Here is a 19,811-nt window from a genome sequence, read left to right as displayed (position 1 = left end):
GGACAAAGCCTCCAGCTTTGTTCTTTTCCCTTAGGAATTGCTTTGGCAATTCTGGGTCTTTTGTGACTCCATAAAAATTTTAGGATTGTTTGTTCTAGTAATTCTTAACACTGCTTCAAAGTCTGCTGAATTCAACATTTGGCTCTACTTGGAGTTATTTTTACTGACTGTCTTTTGTCTTTAGTTGGGTTCTACTTCACTGGTCTTTGCATGTTTGTCTAGTAATTTTTGATGAATTTAAAGTCTGAATTTAAAAGTGGACCTTATTTTGAAAAGTGGACCTTATAGCTCTGTTGTAGCAAGCGGATTCTGTTATGTTCTTCAAGCATTTGTTAAGAACTTTTCATTTTGAATTTTACAGGTTTGTGATGTTTGTTAAGTCATTTTCTATGAAGTCATTATCAAAGAAAGGTTTATAATTGTAAGACTTAGAGTTACATCATTATCTTTGGATTTGGCCGGACCATCTAACATCAAGGACTTATTTTCTTTAATTTTGTAAAATTTGAGTTTTGTAGATTAAAGCCTTAATCATTTGGAGTTGATATGAGTATATGAGTGTATGCTAATCATAATTACTTTATGAAGCAGTTACCGTGTGTCCTGCCTTGTGTTAAGTTCTTTGTATGCATATTTGGATTAATCCTTATAATAGATTTCACATCCAAATTTTGGAAATTCAAGAAATGACCTTTCAGCATAAATTTGCATAGCTTGTATATGTTGGAACCAAAAGATACACTCAGTCTTTTTGACTTGAAAATCTTGGCTCTTTAGGTCTGTCTTTTACTGCTTTCCTTTTTTGTTGCTATTATATAGTTTAAAAAAATTTAAATTACACATCTAATGATTTTGGACAGTGGGTTGACTTTGGTCAAGTTGGATGGCAGTTGATTACAGCACATCGTATCCTATCATATCAGGGAAAAATTAGATTATTTTATGTAATCTAATTCTGGCTTTGGAATTGCCTTTGGTGTTTTTGTGAATTAATGTTGATAATTTAATGTAGGATTGGTCAACATTTAAATGTTAGACAATGAATGCATTGTTTACATGTAATCACATAAAGCATATGATAGTCACTTTAATAGCTCTATGCAGTTGACAGTGTAATTAAAAAAATTTATTGTGAAAAGATTTCAAAATTAATTTTTATATGGCAGACATTTAGCTGACGAGTATCCTTGGATCTGACAAACACTCTTTATTCAGGTAAAGCTGTTTAGGGGTCCAGATTGAACCAGGCTATGTGTTATTCTTGTTTCCCCTCAATATTATTTTACTTTCCTTATGTCTGCTAGGGTTTCCTTTGCAAAATGCAGACGTTTTGTTTTTTAGAGTGGAAAAGCCACAGGCAGCGATTCAGGTGGTGTCATTGATCTGACAATGGATGATGAAGAGAGTGGAGCTTCGCAAGGTATTTAAATATAAAAGTAATCATACTAAGGAATGCTTTGGTACCATTTTTCTCTCTTAATCTGTTGTATTCAGTGAATACAGAACTCTATAGCATTGTGTCCTTTTTAGAAAGAGGGTTTTTAGGATTTGAATTAAAAAATAGAAATCAAATATCGAATGAATATGAGCAAGGCATGAAGGAAAACAGAACAACTAGGAGAATGTTTAACTTGCAGGACACCTCTCCTTTTATATCTGTTATTTCACTTGATCCTTACAGAAACCCTGTAATGCACATTTCAGAGTTGAGGGTAGATTCAGAGTGTGAATTAAATAAATCCAGGTCGTTTGACTTTAATTAAATGTTTTTTTCATGTGTGTGTGTGTGCGTGTTAATGTAGGTGTTAAATGAAAGTAATGTTAAAATGCATGCACACCCAGAATTCTCAATATTATTCTGAGCTTTAATATTTAGAAATTATATTGTTTAGGTGTTAACCAATACTCCCAGTTATTCTTCCAATGTTAATTAATAGGTGTTCTGTGAATAAAAGTTTCATGGTTAAATAAGCTTGGAAAGTGCTGAGTTAAATTATATGGGTTTTTTCCTTAATACAGATTTCTCTGAGGCTTTGCTATGCTAATTTACAGTGTAAATCTTTAAGAACTATTCATGCTATAAAGTATTTCTCAAACTTCTTTGACTATACAAAATAACTTTGTTCACAGACATATCTGTAAAATTTTGTGGTGGTAATTATATAATGCATGTGGAAGATCTAGTAGGATCAGGTGCTAATTGTTTTACCTTAAAGACATTAAAGCTTTTTAAAAAATTAAAGATTTTTAAAATTTTTGGTTTAGGAATAAGATAATTCAGTTGGTTTTAGGAAAACAAAATTAAGTAGATATACAATTCATTATGTGACATTAAAGTCATTTTTTTTCTATAAAACTGATGTAAAAAAAGGTTTATATCATTTGTCAGAGTTGAATTCATGCCCATCTGATTACTGTTTAAAAGTTTCAGATTTTCTGTATTGCCTTTACTATTTTCTTTAATAGACAAATCTCAATGGAAGGAATTTCCTAGAGAACAAAAAATAAATACAGGTTATTTTTGAGAAGACACAGGTAGGGCTGGTTCTGGATGAAAAAGTAAAGTAAGCGAAGATTGTTATCGGTGCTCTTGCCAGTTCCCTTTCTAGCATCCCTGCCTTTTGGAGTCTCTTTCCATTGCCCCACCATTGAGTGTTACTTAAATTCTCCCATCTAAAGTGCATTGTTCTTCATCAACACTTAAGTATTAAAGTATCAGTTGCTAAAGCCTTAAATTTGTTGTATTGAGTTAGAAGTAGGATTCTTTCATTAAAAAAAAAAAGCTGTATTGTCTTTAAACGTGAATTGGAGTCTGTGATAGAGTCAGCAGTGAATTATTTAAGGTCCTGACTTGATTTTCAAATTGGCAAAAGTACACTTAATTAAAATACAAAGAAGTTGTTCTTTTAGTGGTAAATGTGACTGAATGGCAAGGATAAACTTGTATTTCTAATTTTTTTCTATCAATAATCATATTGTCTCACTTTTAATTAACAGACCCTAAAAAGGTAAATCATACTCCTGTGTCAACCATGAGTTCTTCTCAGCCTGTGTCTCGACCATTGCAACCCATTCAGCCAGCACCGCCTCTTCAACCATCTGGGGTGCCAACAAGTGGACCTTCTCAGACAACCATACACTTACTACCTACAGGTAAACATGCTGAATTGCTGAGCTAAAACTAGTTTTGCCTGCAGTGAAATATGACTACAAAGTTGAGTGGAAAGATTAGACAGAAAATTAGCTCATTTATGTAAATACCAATGAGTGTCATTGCTGGATCATATGGGAAGAATATATTTGGTTTTGTGAGAAACTGCCAAAGTGTCTTCCAGAGTGGTTGTACCATTTTGCTTTTCCGCCAGCAGTGGGTGTGAGGAACTATCGCTGCACATCCTCACCAGCATTTGGTATTGTCAGTGTTTTAGATTTTCAGCGTTCTAATAGTTGTAATGGAATCTCATTGTTAATTGATTTGTATTTCCCTGATGGCATGTTATGTTGAGCATCTTTTCGTGTGCTCATTTGCTATCTGTGTATCTTCTTTGGTGAGGTGTCTGTTGAAATTCTTTGTCCACTTTTTAATCAGGTTGTTCATTTTCTTATTGTTGGGTTTTAGGAGTTCTTTGTATGTTGGGATAATAGTCTTTTATCAAATATGTCTTTTGCAGATATTTTGTCCCAGTCTGTGGCTTGTCATCTCATTTCCTTGAGATGAATTGGATTTTAACCCTAATTATGTTATAATAAGTTATAAAAACTATAAACTATTTTTTTAAAAAAGGTTAGACAGAAAGTTAAGAATAATTCTCTTATTTTGAAGACAATGTACATTTTTGAATGCAGTATGACTTAATTTTGTGGACGGTCTTAAGTAGCAGCACTGATACAGAATGGTTATAAAAAAGAATTCAATTATATATGTCTTTGTCATCTGCCACTGTAAACAGCAGGAATGAATGTAGTTTCCCTGGAAGGGATGAATGTAATGATTCATTCTGATTATAACCAAGAAGTTATAATTGATCAAACAAGAATTTAAATGATTCTTAACTAGAAATACTCTTAACTGGCCTGACACTACTATCAAAAGATAACCACTAATATTTTACCTGCTACTTCTCGAGAAGCCATAACTCAGACATTTTCAAGATGTAGCCTGTATCTCCTAATCTGTTTGCAAGCCAATCAATACAGGTTGTCTTCTTCATAAAATAGCCTTTTGCTTAAGGAATTTATCTGCAAGATGCTTATATAAGCACTCTTCTCATTAAGGAAAACATTGATCTCACAGGGAATTATCCAGTGAAATAAATTAAAATGACAGTCACCTAATTTAGATAATTTAGAAGGACATGTCATTATGCAAACCCATGAACAATATAGATAATAAAATGGGGAATAAGGAGATAAAAGAGATAAGTATTCTTTTTTGTATACTTTACTTTCTTCCTCTTTCTAAAGACTCACATTGAAAGTTAGGATATGTAAAGACTAAGGGGTCTCTTTATTATATCCAGTGTTTACCTCCAAATTTATTTTATTATAGAGCCCATTTTTCCATATGAAAAATACTGATTTTTATTATGTAGTTAATACATGGTGATTTGTAAAATGTAATTCTCATGCAGAGAGTTATTAACAAGAAATTGTTAACTCCTAAAATCATTATTATACTTGCATGATGTCAGTGAACATTTAGGACTCACATTTAGGACTCATATTTTTAGTGTTAAAATCACTCAAGGCATTAATGCTCTCTGATACATAAATTAGGAGGAATGCCATAGTAGAGAAGGAAGAAGCCTGTATTTAATGGGTATTTTATTGTTTTGAATAAGAGATGGTTTGGCTCATCTGAAGAAAATGTCAATTATAATCACAGAGTTACTCTCTTGGATTTATACCCATTGGTAGAAGGCCTGGAGGGCCTAAAATTCCACTCTGCTAAGAACAATTTAACCTTGAGGAAGGGAAAATTTGCTCTTTTAAATCACTCCTATAAAATCATACTCTTAAGCTCTAAACCCTTTCTTCATCTTCACTTGCTTATTTATCTAGTCAAACTAGAGTAGGAAGGACCTTGGCCATGGTTGAGGTGCTCTTTTCTTCTGAAGCTTGGGTTGTAGTAATATTAATTCTGATTGGCCCCATAATTCTTATCTTTCACAATTACAAAAGGAGACTCTATTTCTCTTTATTATAGTAAATTAAATTTTGTATAAAGGTAATTATCATTTAATACTGTCTACTTAGTATACAGTTTGCGGCATTTTTAATGTATCTTTCTGCTTTTCATTAGCTCCAACCACCGTGAATGTAACACATCGTCCAGTAACTCAGGTGACCACCAGACTCCCTGTACCAAGAGCTCCTGCAAACCACCAAGTGGTTTATACAACTCTTCCTGCACCACCAGCTCAGGCTCCCCTGCGAGGAACTGTTATGCAGGCTCCTGCTGTTCGGCAGGTCAATCCCCAAAATAGTAAGAGACTCTTTTCCTATATATGGCTCCAAGGTACATGTAGTTCTTTAGCATTTAGTTGGAGTGGCTTATATATATGAACATTAGATTTTGCTAAAAGTGCTAAATATAATATTAAAACTATTATTAATTCATTTTTCTTCTCTTAGGAGAGCTAACCAGAAAAATTGGACTTCTTATATATTATATGATTTGTGTTCTGTGTGTTGTCTTCCATTTAACTATTTATGGCCTGTACTGTCACATTACCCTATTTGATGTTGGTCTATACTTTATTAAGAGACACCTTGCCTCTTTAAAGTGGGAATGATCAGTTGAGACTTAGCCCAGATGGAGATAATGGTAAAGGATAGCCTCCAATGAGAGTCTTAAAGGTATGGAAAGTGGCTGAGAAATAAAAGGTGGGGAAATGTTAAAGGTAACTTATAATTTCCATATATATATATATATATGTATATATATATATGTATATATTTGGAAAAAATATATATATATTTAGTAGTAAAATATACAAACAAGTTTCTGTAAAAGATATATTCAAAGTTTAAAGAAAAATAGCAAAATGAACCACGCATGGACTCTCCACCAGGCAAAGAAATAGAGCTTTGTCAGTATCCGAAAGTCTACCATATGCCTGCCCTTAATTGCATCCTTCTCCCTTTCCATCAGAGATAACCATCATCCTTACTTACTTTCTGTTTTTCTGTATGGTTTTGCAATCTATATAGTTGTCACTAAAAAATATTTAGTTTTGCAAAATTTAATAGCAAGGGCAAATCCAGCTGTTTAAAGAAACTTCAATAATGCCATTATTGGGTGATGGCTTTTAGGAGAAAATAAATTAAGCATAGTCTCTGGTTCACATTCTGGCATCAGCTCTCTAAAGTTTATAAGAGCCTTCTTTGGGGAGATCAGTCACCAGGGTCATGGATGAATTCTGGGAAACTGGGCTTACCCCAGTCAGGATAGCTGGTGGTGTTGACTATATGTATGGCAGGAATGTGGTTGGGGCATGGGTGGCTTCTAAATTTTCTGCTTTTGTTGCCCTGATATATGTCAGAAGAGTTTTCTGTTGGATGAAATGAGTGTCCTCAGCTCTTCAGCAGGGCATGGAAAGAGAGAGCTACCTCTTTAACACAAGGCAAGGATAACTTGCCTATTCTAGAGGCAGCCAGGATCTTTGTGAAGATAGCTTCAAGTTTTCTGTCTTTAGAGTTGCGCTGTTCCGTTCTGGCCTGTTTGCCTTGTACACGTTGTGTACCTCCAGTGTTTCAGTGTCCTGGGATTTTTGGTTATAATTCTTTTGGTAGGGATTGCAATTACGAGGGTGAGTCACAGATTATCCACACTCTGGCTGTAGACCTCAGTTAACTTTTAGAAAAGACAAATACATCATTTTTCAACATAATCTCCTTGCTTTTCAATACACTTCATCCATCTGTCAACAAGCTTTCGTATTCCTTCATTAAGAAAATGTTTTAGGCTCCGTCTTGATGGCTAACACTTGTGCGATCTTCCTTGAACTTCTCTATCCATTCACACACACTTCCTCGCCACAAAACACTTTCTCCATACTTCGCACAAAGTCTTTGATAAATAAGAGCACCAGATACACCCTCAGACCACGAAAAACAAATCACTGCATGCTGCTCTTCTTTTGTGCAAATTGCAAGTGGGGCATCTGTTTTTGCTCACACCGCAGTTACAAATGAACTGATGTAACACGTTCATACCTGCACAGCAGTGACTGGGGAGACAGTAGCCTTGAATGGAAAGCGTTGATAAGACAATGCAGCCAACAGAAGTTTTAATATAACTGGAGTGCAGATAATTTTTGACTCACCCTCATATTTCTCTCCTTTTCACTGTGTCTCCTGTTTTCCTCTTTCTTGATTTTCTCTCCCATATGGGTAACATATATCCTCCAGTGACTACCTGAGGAAAAGTTCATGGAGGTAGATTTTTTTTTGGTGGCATGCATGTGTGAGAATTTCTTTATCCTCATGCTCAAATGATACTTCAGCTGAGTGTAGACTTCTAGGTTAGAAATAATTTTCCTTTTAATTTTAAAAACATCACTTTACTGACTTTAAATGTTTAATTCAGTGTTCTACCAAATTTAGAATAGAATTCTAATTTTATCACTTAATTTTCTTTTATAGGTGTTACAGTTCGAGTGCCTCAAGCAACTACATATGTTGTGAACAGTGGACTAACACTGGGATCCACAGGACCTCAGCTCACAGTGCATCACCGACCACCACAAGTGCATACTGTAAGTGTGGATGCTTGGCTTCACAAAATTCTCACCTGTAAAGCTGTCAAATATCATTGCAGTTGGCACTTTTTCTTTAAACTGGTTATATCATAAGGAAATTACAGGTCTTCTCTTTTTCCAGCAGAAGTTTATTGAAGAAAGTAGATCTTACCATTGTGAGCAAATGTTTCTACAGAATGATGGTTGAGGATTATTGTGTTTGCTCGTGGTGGTGTACAGTGTATAAAAAACATCCACATCTGGGGCATGCAAAGTGAAACAGACCTTTTTAAACTCAGGGTGAAATTAAAAAGAGCATTTTTGAGTATTAAAAAGAATATTTTAAAAAGTATTTTTTCATATTCTATTTTTCCTTAAAATCCGATACTAATTCTGTTACATTGCAATCACTTTATTGGGCTTTTTTAACTTTTAATTTTTAAAAGATTTTGAAATTTAACTGTGGTTGATTTACAGTATTGTGTTAGTTTCAGGTATACAGCTTCAGATTCTTTTCCATTTTAGGTTATTACAAGATATTGAATGGAGTTACCTGTGCTACATAGTAGATTCTGGTTATTTTCTGTATAGTGTGTGTGTCTGTTAATCCCATACTCCTAATTTATCCCTCCTCCTCCCTTTCCCCTGTGGTAACCATGAGTTTGTTTTCTGTCTGTGAGTCTCTTTCTGTTTTGTAAATAAGATGATTTGTGTTATTTTTTTAGATTCCACATATAAGTGATACAATATTTGTCTTTCTCTGACTTAGCACTTATTGTTTTTAATAATCCAGTGGTATTGGGAATTCATTTGTTAAGAAATATAGAGAATACCAAAGATTTCTCCTTAGTTTTAGTCTGCAAAACAGTGTCACTTTATCCTGTGACATGATTATAACAGTATTTGGTATGATATACCATGTAAATGGAAATGCTGGCTTTAGAGGGGGGAGGAGATTGAGGCTAACATCACTTTTTACTAAGCAAAGCATCCTTTTTAAAATACACGTCATAATGGCTGAATTTATTGAATGCTTATAATGCACCCGGCACTGTTAATATACGTGGTCCTGACACAGGAATTCTTTAGAATTCTTGCTCTCCTTTTTTTATCCTTTGGTATAGGTATGGCAGCTAATGTACAGAATGGTTGAGTAACCAGCCCAAGGTCATACTTCATAAAACCCCATGCATTCCAGCTTCAGAGCTCATGCTCTTAGCAGCTCTTTTTTTATTGTCCCACTACAATGAAAAAGTAATATTAATGGAGCACTTAATATATACAAAGCACTCTATTTTACATTTATTTAATCCTCATGACCCTAATGAAAGTTAATATTCTCCTTTTGATACAAAAGGATACTGTGTCACAGAGATGTGAAGTGGTTACTCAGTGTCATTACCCAAGCTAGTGTCAGAGGCAGAGCCATTTTAAAACTCAGATTTTCTGATCTCAGCACCTCCAGCATGTTTTCGCAGTGCTTCAGATCTGGCCCTGTTAGGATATGTGGCAAATATATCATCACTGTTGTTTGCAACTACAGGTGATTTACTTCATCCCATATTTCTTCAAGAAATATATAGTAAAAAAATCTCTTATTTATACCACAGTTTTGCAAATTTGATGACCCATCAGAGCTTTTTGTTTTTTTTAAACAGGATTCCATATGTATTGTCTTATAATAAACTGTGTATCTCATGGGGGAACATTCTTTTAATTTTATTTTAATTAATTTTAATAACATTTTAAGTGGGAATTTTCAAATGTATGTAAAAGTAGAAAGACTATTATAACAATCCCCACATACCCATCACCCATCTTCAGCAGTCATCACTACGTGACCAGTCTTATTTCATCTATTTTGCCACCTACTTACTCCCACAACCTGTATATACACTGGATTATTTTGAATCAAATCCCTGATATGTTACCTGTAAAACTTCAATAGAAACCTCCATTGCAATGGCAAAAACAAAACAAAGCAATAACTCAGTCGACTTAACTATTTGGGGATATGAACAGATTCAGTAGCCTCGAATTTTGATTTTAAGAATTACAAGGGGCTGTTAGAGGCTTTCAGCTGTTATCATAACTCCTTAAATTCCTCCTCCCTCCAGTCAAGTTCTTGGCTTCTGCCTTCTTTTAGAGCTTGCTAGCTGTATGTTTATTTATTTATTTACTTACTTACTTATTGGCTGTGTTGAGTCTTCATTGCTGCACCTGGGCTTTCTCTAGTTGTGGCGAGCCAGGGCTACTCTTTGTTGCGGTGTGCGGGCTTCTCATTGCCGTGGCTTCTCTTGTTGCGGAGCACGGGCTCTAGGCGTGTGGGCTTCAAGTAGTTGTGGCACATGGGCTCAATAGTTGTGACTCATGGGCTCTGAAGTACAGGCTCAGTAGTTGTGGCACACGGGCTTGGTTGCTCTGTGGCATGTGGGATCTTCCTGGAGCAGGGATGGAACCCATGTCCCCTGCATTGGCAGGTGGATTCTTAACCGCTGTGCCACCTAGGAAGTCCACAGCTGTATGTTTATTTAATGTTATTTACTTAATTGGAGAGAGGAAATACAGCAGCGTGGCCAGTATTCAACTCAGTTTTTCTTCAGCTTTCAATATTTTTTATCTATTTAAATTTGATTTTTTTCCCCCTCTAACTTTGTATTTATTTTAGCTTTTAAACTGTGGATTGTACTTTCTTACAGATGTATATATGAATTTTTTCCACGAGGCATATGAATTTCAGCATGTTTGCATTCCTTGGAGTTATTTGGCAAACCCTTTTGAGTTGTCACTGTGTACACATTAGTAGTTACTGAACTTTGGGAAGGCGTGGAGATTTGGAAAATATCATCAGATCTTCACAGAATTCACTATTTAGTGTATGCAAATTACCCATTTAATGAAATGCATATTAAAACATAGTTTTGTTAAATGAATTTCACTTAAGGTAATCTTATTTGCTTCATGACTTCCAAGCTAAAGTCAGTGAGTAATGATATGTTTCACTTGAAAAAAAAAAAATCACTTATATCTCTGTTTCCTGGGTCTCACTTGAATCTTTTTGAAAAAATTATCACTATAATCTTAAAACCCAAATATGATAATAATGTCCAGCATTAAGACAAGTTAGTTTGACTTCCTAAGCTTAGTATTCATGCTTTCTCGTCATCTGGCCTTAACTTACCTTTCCAAGTGTTTATCTTCTTCTTTACATACCCTGTATCTAAGAAGTTAATACTTGTTTTTGCCCATAAATCCCCTCTTACCTATCCGCATGCCCTTGCTCATGCTTTTACCTACTGGCAGAAAGGTCCACAGCTGTTTCTCCATTTCTAAATTCTGTCTTTCACAGTCCAATATAAATGTCACCTTTTTCATGCTGACCAAGAACAAAATATACATTCAGTGCTAAATGTGCTTGCTTATAAGAATATGCTACTGTCTTTATATGGAAAAACAGTTTAAAAATGAAAGTAGAGTTGATACTCAAATTTTATATGATAGACTGCCACATGTTATTCTAAAATGTTATGTTAAAACAAGAATCTGTAGTATAGATCATTAAATCATACATTATTTTGTTAGATGTAGAAGATTATTTCAGTTTCAGTCAAGGTGATGTTCCATCAGCAAGGGCTTTTGTTTCTCAAGGAAAACTCAGTGTTTTAGACCTAGGAGGTATAGTAGGGGTAACCTCAGCACTCATCATTTAGGGCATGACTGGTTACAAATCATCAAATAGAACTTGCCAGATATGGTATGGTATTTGCTGTTTCACAGTATTCTTGATGTAAGAAGAAGTCTGTCTAAGTGAATTCTAGGGTGTTAAAGTGCTAGCATTCAGCAACGGTCCTTTCTGTGATGTGATTGTTATCAATCGACATGACGCTTCTTTTGTTAGGAGCCCCCACGCCCTGTGCACCCAGCGCCCTTACCAGAAGCCCCACAACCACAGCGTCTGCCCCCAGAAGCTGCCAGCACTTCTCTGCCTCAGAAGCCACACTTGAAGTTAGCACGAGTTCAGAGTCAAAATGGCATTGTGCTGTCATGGAGTGTCCTTGAGGTGGATAGAAGCTGTGCCACTGTTGACAGCTACCATCTGTATGCTTACCACGAGGAACCCAGTGCCACTGTGCCCTCACAATGGAAGAAGATTGGAGAAGTAAAGGCACTTCCCTTGCCCATGGCATGCACTCTCACTCAGTTTGTATCTGGCAGCAAATACTACTTTGCAGTACGAGCCAAGGATATTTATGGACGTTTCGGACCTTTCTGTGATCCTCAGTCAACAGATGTGATCTCTTCCCAGAACAGTTAAACCTTGGAGCCTTTATCTCTTCCTCTTTCAAAAGTTCCACTTTTTGGTCTTGTTTTAATCTTGTGCATGATACTCATTGTTAAAATCCACATTGTGCAAGATTTCTTGGACAGATGTGTATATACACTACATTTGTTTATAATCAGAATAAACTCAGCCCGTAAAGCAGAATCTTTTCCTGAAAAATTCAAGCTTCGAGGTTTTGAAATGTAAATGTGCACCTTGCTTTAGTTTTGAGGTTGGGGTATATGTGTGGGTGTTTGTGTGTGCTTTTCTGTATTTATATGTTTATTGCAGTGGAATCTCCCATTTTCATTCTCAAATTTACCTCTCTTCCAGTATGAAGTAAGTAGATCAAAGGATTTGAGGTATGTATCTGGCATGATTCTGCTTCTAAGAGATCTGTAGGTTAATAGATTAATGATTTAAACTGAATTGAAATGGAACCCAAAGAAAAAGTAAAAAGCAAAATGGTTAAATAGTTTAAAATAGGTGAATTTGAACACAGGAAAGGATCTGTTCACCGTTTCTTTTGTCTCTTCTGGGTTGTCAGTTAGATGAAAAAGATCTGCAATGCGCTCTCCCTTTGCTAATCTCGTTTTTCCATTTATTTTGTGCCTTAAGGATTAATTACAAAAGTCAACAGGGCCATTTGTCCATTATTGTTTACTCTTTCCTGTCAACCTTTCACCCTCATTTCTCCTTTATCTCCACCAAATATAGCATATTTCCCTCAAGTAAATTTTAGACCAAGGCTTTTATATATAGTCTCATCAGTGACATCACTACATTTAACTTCAAAAAATTTGACTTGCTGTTTTCTTCCAAGAATATAAATGCTTTTTATTTTTGGTCACTATTTAAATTAACTCTGTGTAAAGTGGACCAAAAGAAGTTGACGTTGTGTAAAAAAATTTTCCTTCAAATATATTTTAGTATCTGTGTTAGAGATTATGAAAGCAGTTCTGGTTTACCTTATCACCCAAAGCTTAGTATTCTTTCAAAGGAGGTAAACAGTAAAATTCACAACATACTATGAGTAAACTATCAAAGGGAAAGCTCCATTTCTTCTTTATTTTCATATCATTTTTCCTTTGTTAATCTTTTAACTTTGTTTTGATGGTGCTAAGTTTTATCTGATTTCCCGTATGTCAGCTTTGGATAAGATTTAAAAGTATATCCTTTGGAGTCATTTTATGTAACAATTAGATATAACTTCTTTGCATCTCTGTTCCTTTCAAAGTTTTAATCAGGATCAGCTTAGGTCACGGATTTTCATTATGAGTGCCAGCTGTGCTGGTATCAGGTACGTGTTTGAGTGTAGATAGCTTAAGACAGGAAAGCTGGCATAATCTGAGGGATGAGAGTGTGGTTGGCAATACTTGGAAAGGAATTTATGGAGTTTGTGAAACAAATTTTCAAGTCATCTTCCCATATCATATTTGAATTCATGTTCCTACCTTCTTAAATAAGTTAGTCATTAGTTTTTCCTGGAATTATAAGAGGGAGTTATCACTTCTGTATCAATGCTGCTTTGTTTGCAACTTCGATGGCTTGTATAAGGAAGCATTCTAGTTGTAAAGAAACTCTGTTTAGAGATTTTTACCAGTCATTGTACTGTCACGTTGGGTGTGAAGTCTGATTGATGCTGAAGAAAGCCTACAGATTGCCAAAAGTAAATGCTCCAAAATCTTCCTTTTGCTGTCAGAGAATGAGACCACAATGAGAATTAAAGTTTCCATGAATCGTATTTGCCAACCAACTATTGTAGATGTTACTCGTTCTAGGACTAGTGATAATGGTAAAGAAGTTGCCAATATCATGCCAATGAAAACTTTTAAAGGGAGAAATTGATGATCTTCTAGATGTGTGTGAGCACCTATCTTATATCTGCATGTACATATGTTTTTACCTGCAATGGTTGCAGTGTTGATTATGTGTTCAAGATCATTCCTGTCTACAGAATAGAAAGCCCATGTTCAAAATTGTTCTTTATTGACCGGTTTTATGGTCACGTGATAATAATTTGCTTACCTAGCCTAGAAAGGTTCCCCTTGGTGAACGTTTTTTATTTATATTCACTAATCCTTTTTCTTTCTTTTTTTTTTTTTAAAGCTTTCGTAGCATTATGTAATCAGGTGAAGAAAGCCCAGTAGAATGAAAATATTATGTTAGCCTATATTGTGTGATTTCTGTCAGAGGAAAAAAAATACTTAAATAATAACCCTAAAAATAGATTTACTACAGTAAAATAAAACTTTTTATTCCAGGTGGTAGAGGGAAGGTACAAAGAGAGATTGTAATTATTTGAGGGACAAGATATTATAAGATGGTCTCCTTCAGTTAGCCTGCCATGGGATTTATAGGCAACAACTATATTGGAGTTACTGATGGGTAGTAGGATAGAACTCTAGGCTTTTATTTTGGGCAGGTTTTAATGTTGAGGAGTGCTTTCTTTTTGTTTGGTTTGTTTCTTTGGGGACAGAGAATGGAGGACTAAACTAGAAATAGCTACTGGTTACAGATTTTTTTTTAATAGCAATTCACACTCCATGGTACTTTTTTTTACTTCACAGTATCTTCACAGAGTGTTACAAATACGCTTGATAATCCCATTTTGGGAATGCAAGTTTGCTACCTTTTTAGCCTGACAATACTTGTGTAAGTATTGCCTTATTGGAAATACCAGAAACTTCTGATGTTTCAGCCTGAAATATAGGATGTTTATATGACATTTAAAGGTAATGGCGATGTTTGTTATGCTCTACTTTGCACTTTGTCAGAGTAATTTTCACTCTGTTTTAAGTGTGAGTAAGCCTCACATTTTAAAATTATGTTCTTGCCAGTAAATTTATAAATTACATACAAAGACATCTGTTGTTAAAAGGTAACTTTATGAGGTAACTATATCCCTCTGTTTCTCTGGACTCACTTTTTAAAATATGCAGAATACTGTGTGCTGTTTAACACAGTAGAAGTTTATGAGAGAAGTGAAGAGTAGAGCTTTCTTCCTTGAAAAGTGAGTGTTTAATGGGATACCATCTGCCTCACAGAGATGTGTTCCCCACTCTCCTGACCCCCATTGCCAGATAATAAATGAAAGATTTAATTGAATAAAATGACCTAAAGCAAGGAGCTTGGAATCTTAGGACCATCTGTCAGCAGAACTCCTTAGGCAGGCCACACCATACAGTTTTCTTGCTGTATTGGATAAGTGTTAACGTAGGTTTTTTTTGTTTTGTTTTGTTTGCTCTTTCGCTTACATTTTCCAAATTATCATTTATGCAGCAAGGTGTTAATACTGCATGATATGTATTTATCTTGTTCCACGAATTTTCCAGTACTGTACAGGATTAACAAAATAATGCCTGTGGTATCCTCCTCTCTCACTTTTATACACTGTGATCTTAGCACAGTATGTTACTGCAAAGACTTCCAAGTGTTCTCTCTGACTTTCCTTCTTGGGCTATTTCAGTATCTTATGATTTATTCATTACTTTATCTTTATCATTGACCAGTCATTGGCCTATTTTAATTTCCAGAGAAACCATGTCCCAGTATTAGATTATTGCAAATACCTGTCTAAAACCAATGTATGATTCTGCCTGCCTTACTATTTACTGGGTAAATGATGCCCTCTCCCCTTTTTAAAAATTTTGGGACAAAAAAAAAAAAAAACAATCCCTATAAAGTGTTTTGTTAGTGTGGCAGGTTTATCCATTTCCTAAAACGTATTCCCCTTGAGCCAGCCAATGGGAAGCAATAGAATGATATAATTATGTCTTGTCTTCTCATCTTCAAATAGTTTTATCATGCTAAATAAGTTTTTCATTTTTTTATTTGTAGAGTCAGTTAAATACCCATCACTTATATTTAATTGCTGTCTTTTAAAACAAATTTTGTTTGTAAATAAGGTAACTGGGCAATCAAACACCTTTTGGGGAATCCTGGCTTTAGTATTTTATCAACCATTTCAAAAGCAAATATAAAAATAATTCCTTTGTAGGAAACTTGCATCCTGGTTTTTCTTTATTGCAGTTGAAATTGTAAATAATAAGACAATGTACGACCTTTCCAATGTCTAATAGAAACTGGGCTATAGCAAGTTGCCCTATTTTTATTAGGTTTTGAAGGTTTTTGTGGGGTTTTTCATTTTTAAATGTACAGTAGAGTGGTGTCTGTATAAGTGTTAACTGTAGTGGGATTTTGTCCAGCAAGCCTGAAATTTATACTTTGAAATAAACTACTGGGTTTTTAACATTCTGAGTACTCTGATTCATTCTGATTATTCTCAGCCTTTGTTTTTTTTTTTCTTTGGGGAGTCTCTCACCTTTTTAAGTGTCACTGTTATACTGTTCATTTTGTTTTTTTTAACTTAACTTGACAATGTTTGCAAATACCATTAAAAAGCACTCAAACCACATACAGTTCTCCAGCTTTGAAAGAAAAGTTGTTATGCAGTGTTGCTCCCAGATTAGATATGACGCTTTTAACTAATGGAGACATTAAAGTTTGCTGTATTATGTGCCTATCCTGCACCAAAAAAAGAATCAACTGTTGCTTGTTAATGACCAGAAGAAAAAAACATTAACTGCATTCCTTTTGGAGGTTCCACTATCCCCTAGGGCTTCGTCATGAAGTACATCCAGTGGGGAGAAGGGGAAAGGGCTTGAGCAATACCGGCTGTTAGGAGCCAGGCCTGGGAGTGGCATTCCGTTCAGAGTCCACTTGCAAGAACTCTGTCACGTGGCACAGCTGCCCAAGGGGACCTGGGAGGTGTGGTCTGCGTGGCCAGGCGCAAAAGGAGAGTATGAGTTTTGGTGAGTGAGGGAGCAGTTTCTGCCATAGTTTTCTTGTGTATGAGCTTGTGTGCTGAAACCTGGTGGTGTTATTTATCACATGTAATGTTTCTTCTGCAGTGCTCCACCCTATAGTAAATGCTTCTTTTCAAAATAACAAAATCCACAGTGGGAAATGAAAGTGATAGACTGAATCGAATATATTTTATTAAGACTAATTCTGAATGGAAAAAACGTAGCTAAAATAGTGCCTTTGGTCTTTTATGTGCAGCCTTCTATTCCCTCATCTCCCTCCTTCGTTTTTATGTCAAGTTACAAAATTGGATTCGTGATAATAAAATCAAAGTTGTAGCTCTCTGGCATGCCCTCATGAAGAGTTTTGTTGAAACGGCTCCATTGAAAAACAGGGAGGCCATCTTGTACTGTGGGCCCACTAATGGCGTAGGCTGTGTACTTGGATGCCAGGGACATATCTGCCACCTGCAGAGAGAGAGGAGGGGGACATTTTAGAAAGCCACTGGGAGAAAACTCGACTACATCCCTGTTGTAGTTGTAGTTCCTGCTCTTTGTCCAAAGTCACAGCATTAGCTCCCCTTAATAAAATCTTGCAGGCTTCCACAGTAGTGCTCTTCTGTATCCATTTGGCATTTAAATGTGAATTCCCTAGTAGACGTGTGTTCAATTAACACCCAGAAGTATGAGATCTGGAGTCCAGTTACTCATATTCAGAATTCTAGCTCCAAAACTTATTTTGACTCAGTGTTCTCATTTATGAAAGTAGGCTAATAACTCTACTTCATAGAAGAGTTGTCATGAGGATTAATGAGAGCGAATACTTGAAGCCGTGCATAGAATATATTAATTCCTCAGTAAAAGTTGTTATTAATCAGGGCAGTAATAAGAGTATTAAAGTAGAAGGAACTCGATATCAAAAAATGAGGTCCATGGTTCTTAAAATCACTTGAACATTGGGTAGCAGCAGATCTTAAGCTTAGAGGGGAAAACAGAAAATGCCTCATAACTTCTGATTTTCCTCATATTCAAAATGGCTCAAGAGAAATGATATTTTTAAAGTATATGCTTCAACAGAAACTTTTTTGATGAAAAATTGGCAGGCTCTTGTCTCCTGAAAAAAGTAAAATTTGGCAGATGGAAGCTGAGCTTGGGTTCCCCCCAGTTCAATTAATTCTCGTTGTGTATTCTGGAATGGATAGAACACTTTTTACACACTTTACTGAATGTTTGCAAATACCATTAAAAAGAAATAAATACAAAAACATTCACTGGGGCTTCATGTGTGCCAGGCTTGCTACATCTACTAAATTTTTGTTATATTATGCAACATTTTGAGAGTCATTAAGGCTAAAGCTTGGCTCAAACTATTCTAAAGTATCTTCTGTTTAGACATTAGTCTGATAGAAAAAATAATGTATAGTGGGGGGGAGGGGGGTTTGGCATTCTTACAGTTATCAGAGCTTCAGATGGAACAGTTAACTCCACTTGTAACAGATTTCCAGAATTTAGGACTGGAGATGGAAATGAAAAGACACGTGCCCAAGCCAAAAGTGCAAAATGTTGTGGTAGAACGATTCTTCCCACCAACTAGATGGCTAACTTATAAGCTTGGACACCCCACATCCAGTTGTGTGCTATTCAATTTTTAACAACCAGCTCTCTGAGGAAAAAAGACCCCAATTTGTAGTGTTTGCTGATTTCCATGATGTTAATATTCCACCACGTCAAGCAATCACCATGGTGTCAACTGTTTTAATAACTGATTCTCACAAGCCTATGTGAGCGGGCTTCAGCCCGACTGCAAACTTATCTATTACCTATGTTGTGAGACACAGTACAGCACTTAACAGTTGTAACGTAGTGAAAACTCTTTAGCGCTTGATTATTTGGTCCAGTACTTGTTCCTTCAGCTAAATTCAATTCCTGTTTAACGTGAAATCACACTGCTCTCAACATGTTCTTTGGACTTTGGGCCAGTCTGGTAAAACCTAAGGCATCCACAACATCACCATCATCATCACCACCACCACCATCATCATCATCATCGTGCATATTTACAAATAACCCACCAAGTACTGTTATAAACATCTTATAGATATTAAATGTTTACTCTTCAGAACAACCCTGTGAGGCAAGTACTCTAATTGCCATTTTTCAGATGAGGAAACAGAAGCATTACAAGATTATGTGATTAGCAATTAAGTAGCAGAGCAGGAACTGGAAGTCAGTCAATGGAACCTACCACCAGAATCTCTGAAAAAGCTGACTCCGGAACTGAGTTTACGTTTAGAGACATTATTGTGTTTTATGCCACAGAAACCTCTGCAGCTCTGCCTTTGAATAGGCCTAGGTGCTGGTGGAAATTAAATTCAAAGCGCAATAGCGTGTTACCTTGGTGTCATAGCACCCTCCAGGTCTTGGATTAATTGAGCTCAGGTCTTCACGGCAGCAGATGGTGTCACAGGGATCACTCTTAGTGTAAGGATCCTTCTTGTAATCTAGGAAACAGTGATTGAGGGAGTGAGTACTACTGGCCATTCTGAGAGTCACTTTTCCACAGTAAGCTGTTTGGACCTGTTAAAGCCTAGATGATCAAAGAGTATACCCCAGAGACCTCCTCCGCCTAGCCTGCTGCCATGTACAGAAGTCGCCTCAGGCTTGTACTGGAAAGAGGCAACTGCAAGTCCCCTGCTGCAGGCTCAGCCTGTTCTCAAGAACCTTGCACAGTGAAGAGTGGATGGAAGAGAGATAACAGAGGGCAAACGTGCATACATTTTTTTAAACAAAATACATATTTGATACTGTTCATCAAAAATAAAGTGTTTATGAATAATTACTGTTTTAGTAGTTGCTTTTGTCCTGGGAAGGAAATCTGTGTTTGGGAGGGTAGGGTAAAAAAAAAAGTACCCTACGTGGGTTATTTCTTCTGTGTTTTACATA

General features: G+C 35.9%; 2 protein-coding genes across 6 annotated transcripts in view; one reads left to right on the top strand and one right to left on the bottom strand.

The window, feature by feature from the left end:
• Positions 1-19,811, top strand: part of ATF7IP (activating transcription factor 7 interacting protein) — a 179,999-nt gene that overhangs the window by 120,920 nt on the left and 39,268 nt on the right. For 3 of the 4 annotated variants that reach the window (XM_057702207.1, XM_057702206.1, XM_057702208.1), the window contains exons 11-15: positions 1,342-1,420; positions 2,998-3,153; positions 5,303-5,485; positions 7,648-7,760; positions 11,641-16,317. In XM_057702207.1, coding sequence (XP_057558190.1) covers positions 1,342-1,420; positions 2,998-3,153; positions 5,303-5,485; positions 7,648-7,760; positions 11,641-12,057 — 948 coding nt within the window. In that variant the 3' untranslated portion in view covers positions 12,058-16,317. Of the gene's footprint in view, positions 1-1,341; positions 1,421-2,997; positions 3,154-5,302; positions 5,486-7,647; positions 7,761-11,640; positions 16,318-19,811 lie in introns of those variants that run through there. The other variant, XM_057702205.1, reaches the window with a different exon arrangement.
• The window catches only part of PLBD1 (phospholipase B domain containing 1), a 72,154-nt gene continuing 69,384 nt past the window's right edge, over positions 17,042-19,811 (bottom strand). For both annotated transcript variants that reach the window (XM_057702209.1, XM_057702210.1), the window contains exons 10-11: positions 19,263-19,369; positions 17,042-17,336 (exon numbers count right to left, since the gene is read on the bottom strand). In XM_057702209.1, coding sequence (XP_057558192.1) covers positions 17,169-17,336; positions 19,263-19,369 — 275 coding nt within the window. In that variant the 3' untranslated portion in view covers positions 17,042-17,168. The remainder of the gene's footprint in view (positions 17,337-19,262; positions 19,370-19,811) is intronic.

Source organism: Hippopotamus amphibius, chromosome 12, assembly GCF_030028045.1.
Source record: "Hippopotamus amphibius kiboko isolate mHipAmp2 chromosome 12, mHipAmp2.hap2, whole genome shotgun sequence".
In the NCBI taxonomy this organism is placed as follows: Eukaryota; Metazoa; Chordata; class Mammalia; order Artiodactyla; family Hippopotamidae; genus Hippopotamus; species Hippopotamus amphibius.
The sequence above is the reverse complement of the archived record's forward strand: the minus strand, read 5'-3'. Positions and strand labels throughout refer to the sequence as shown.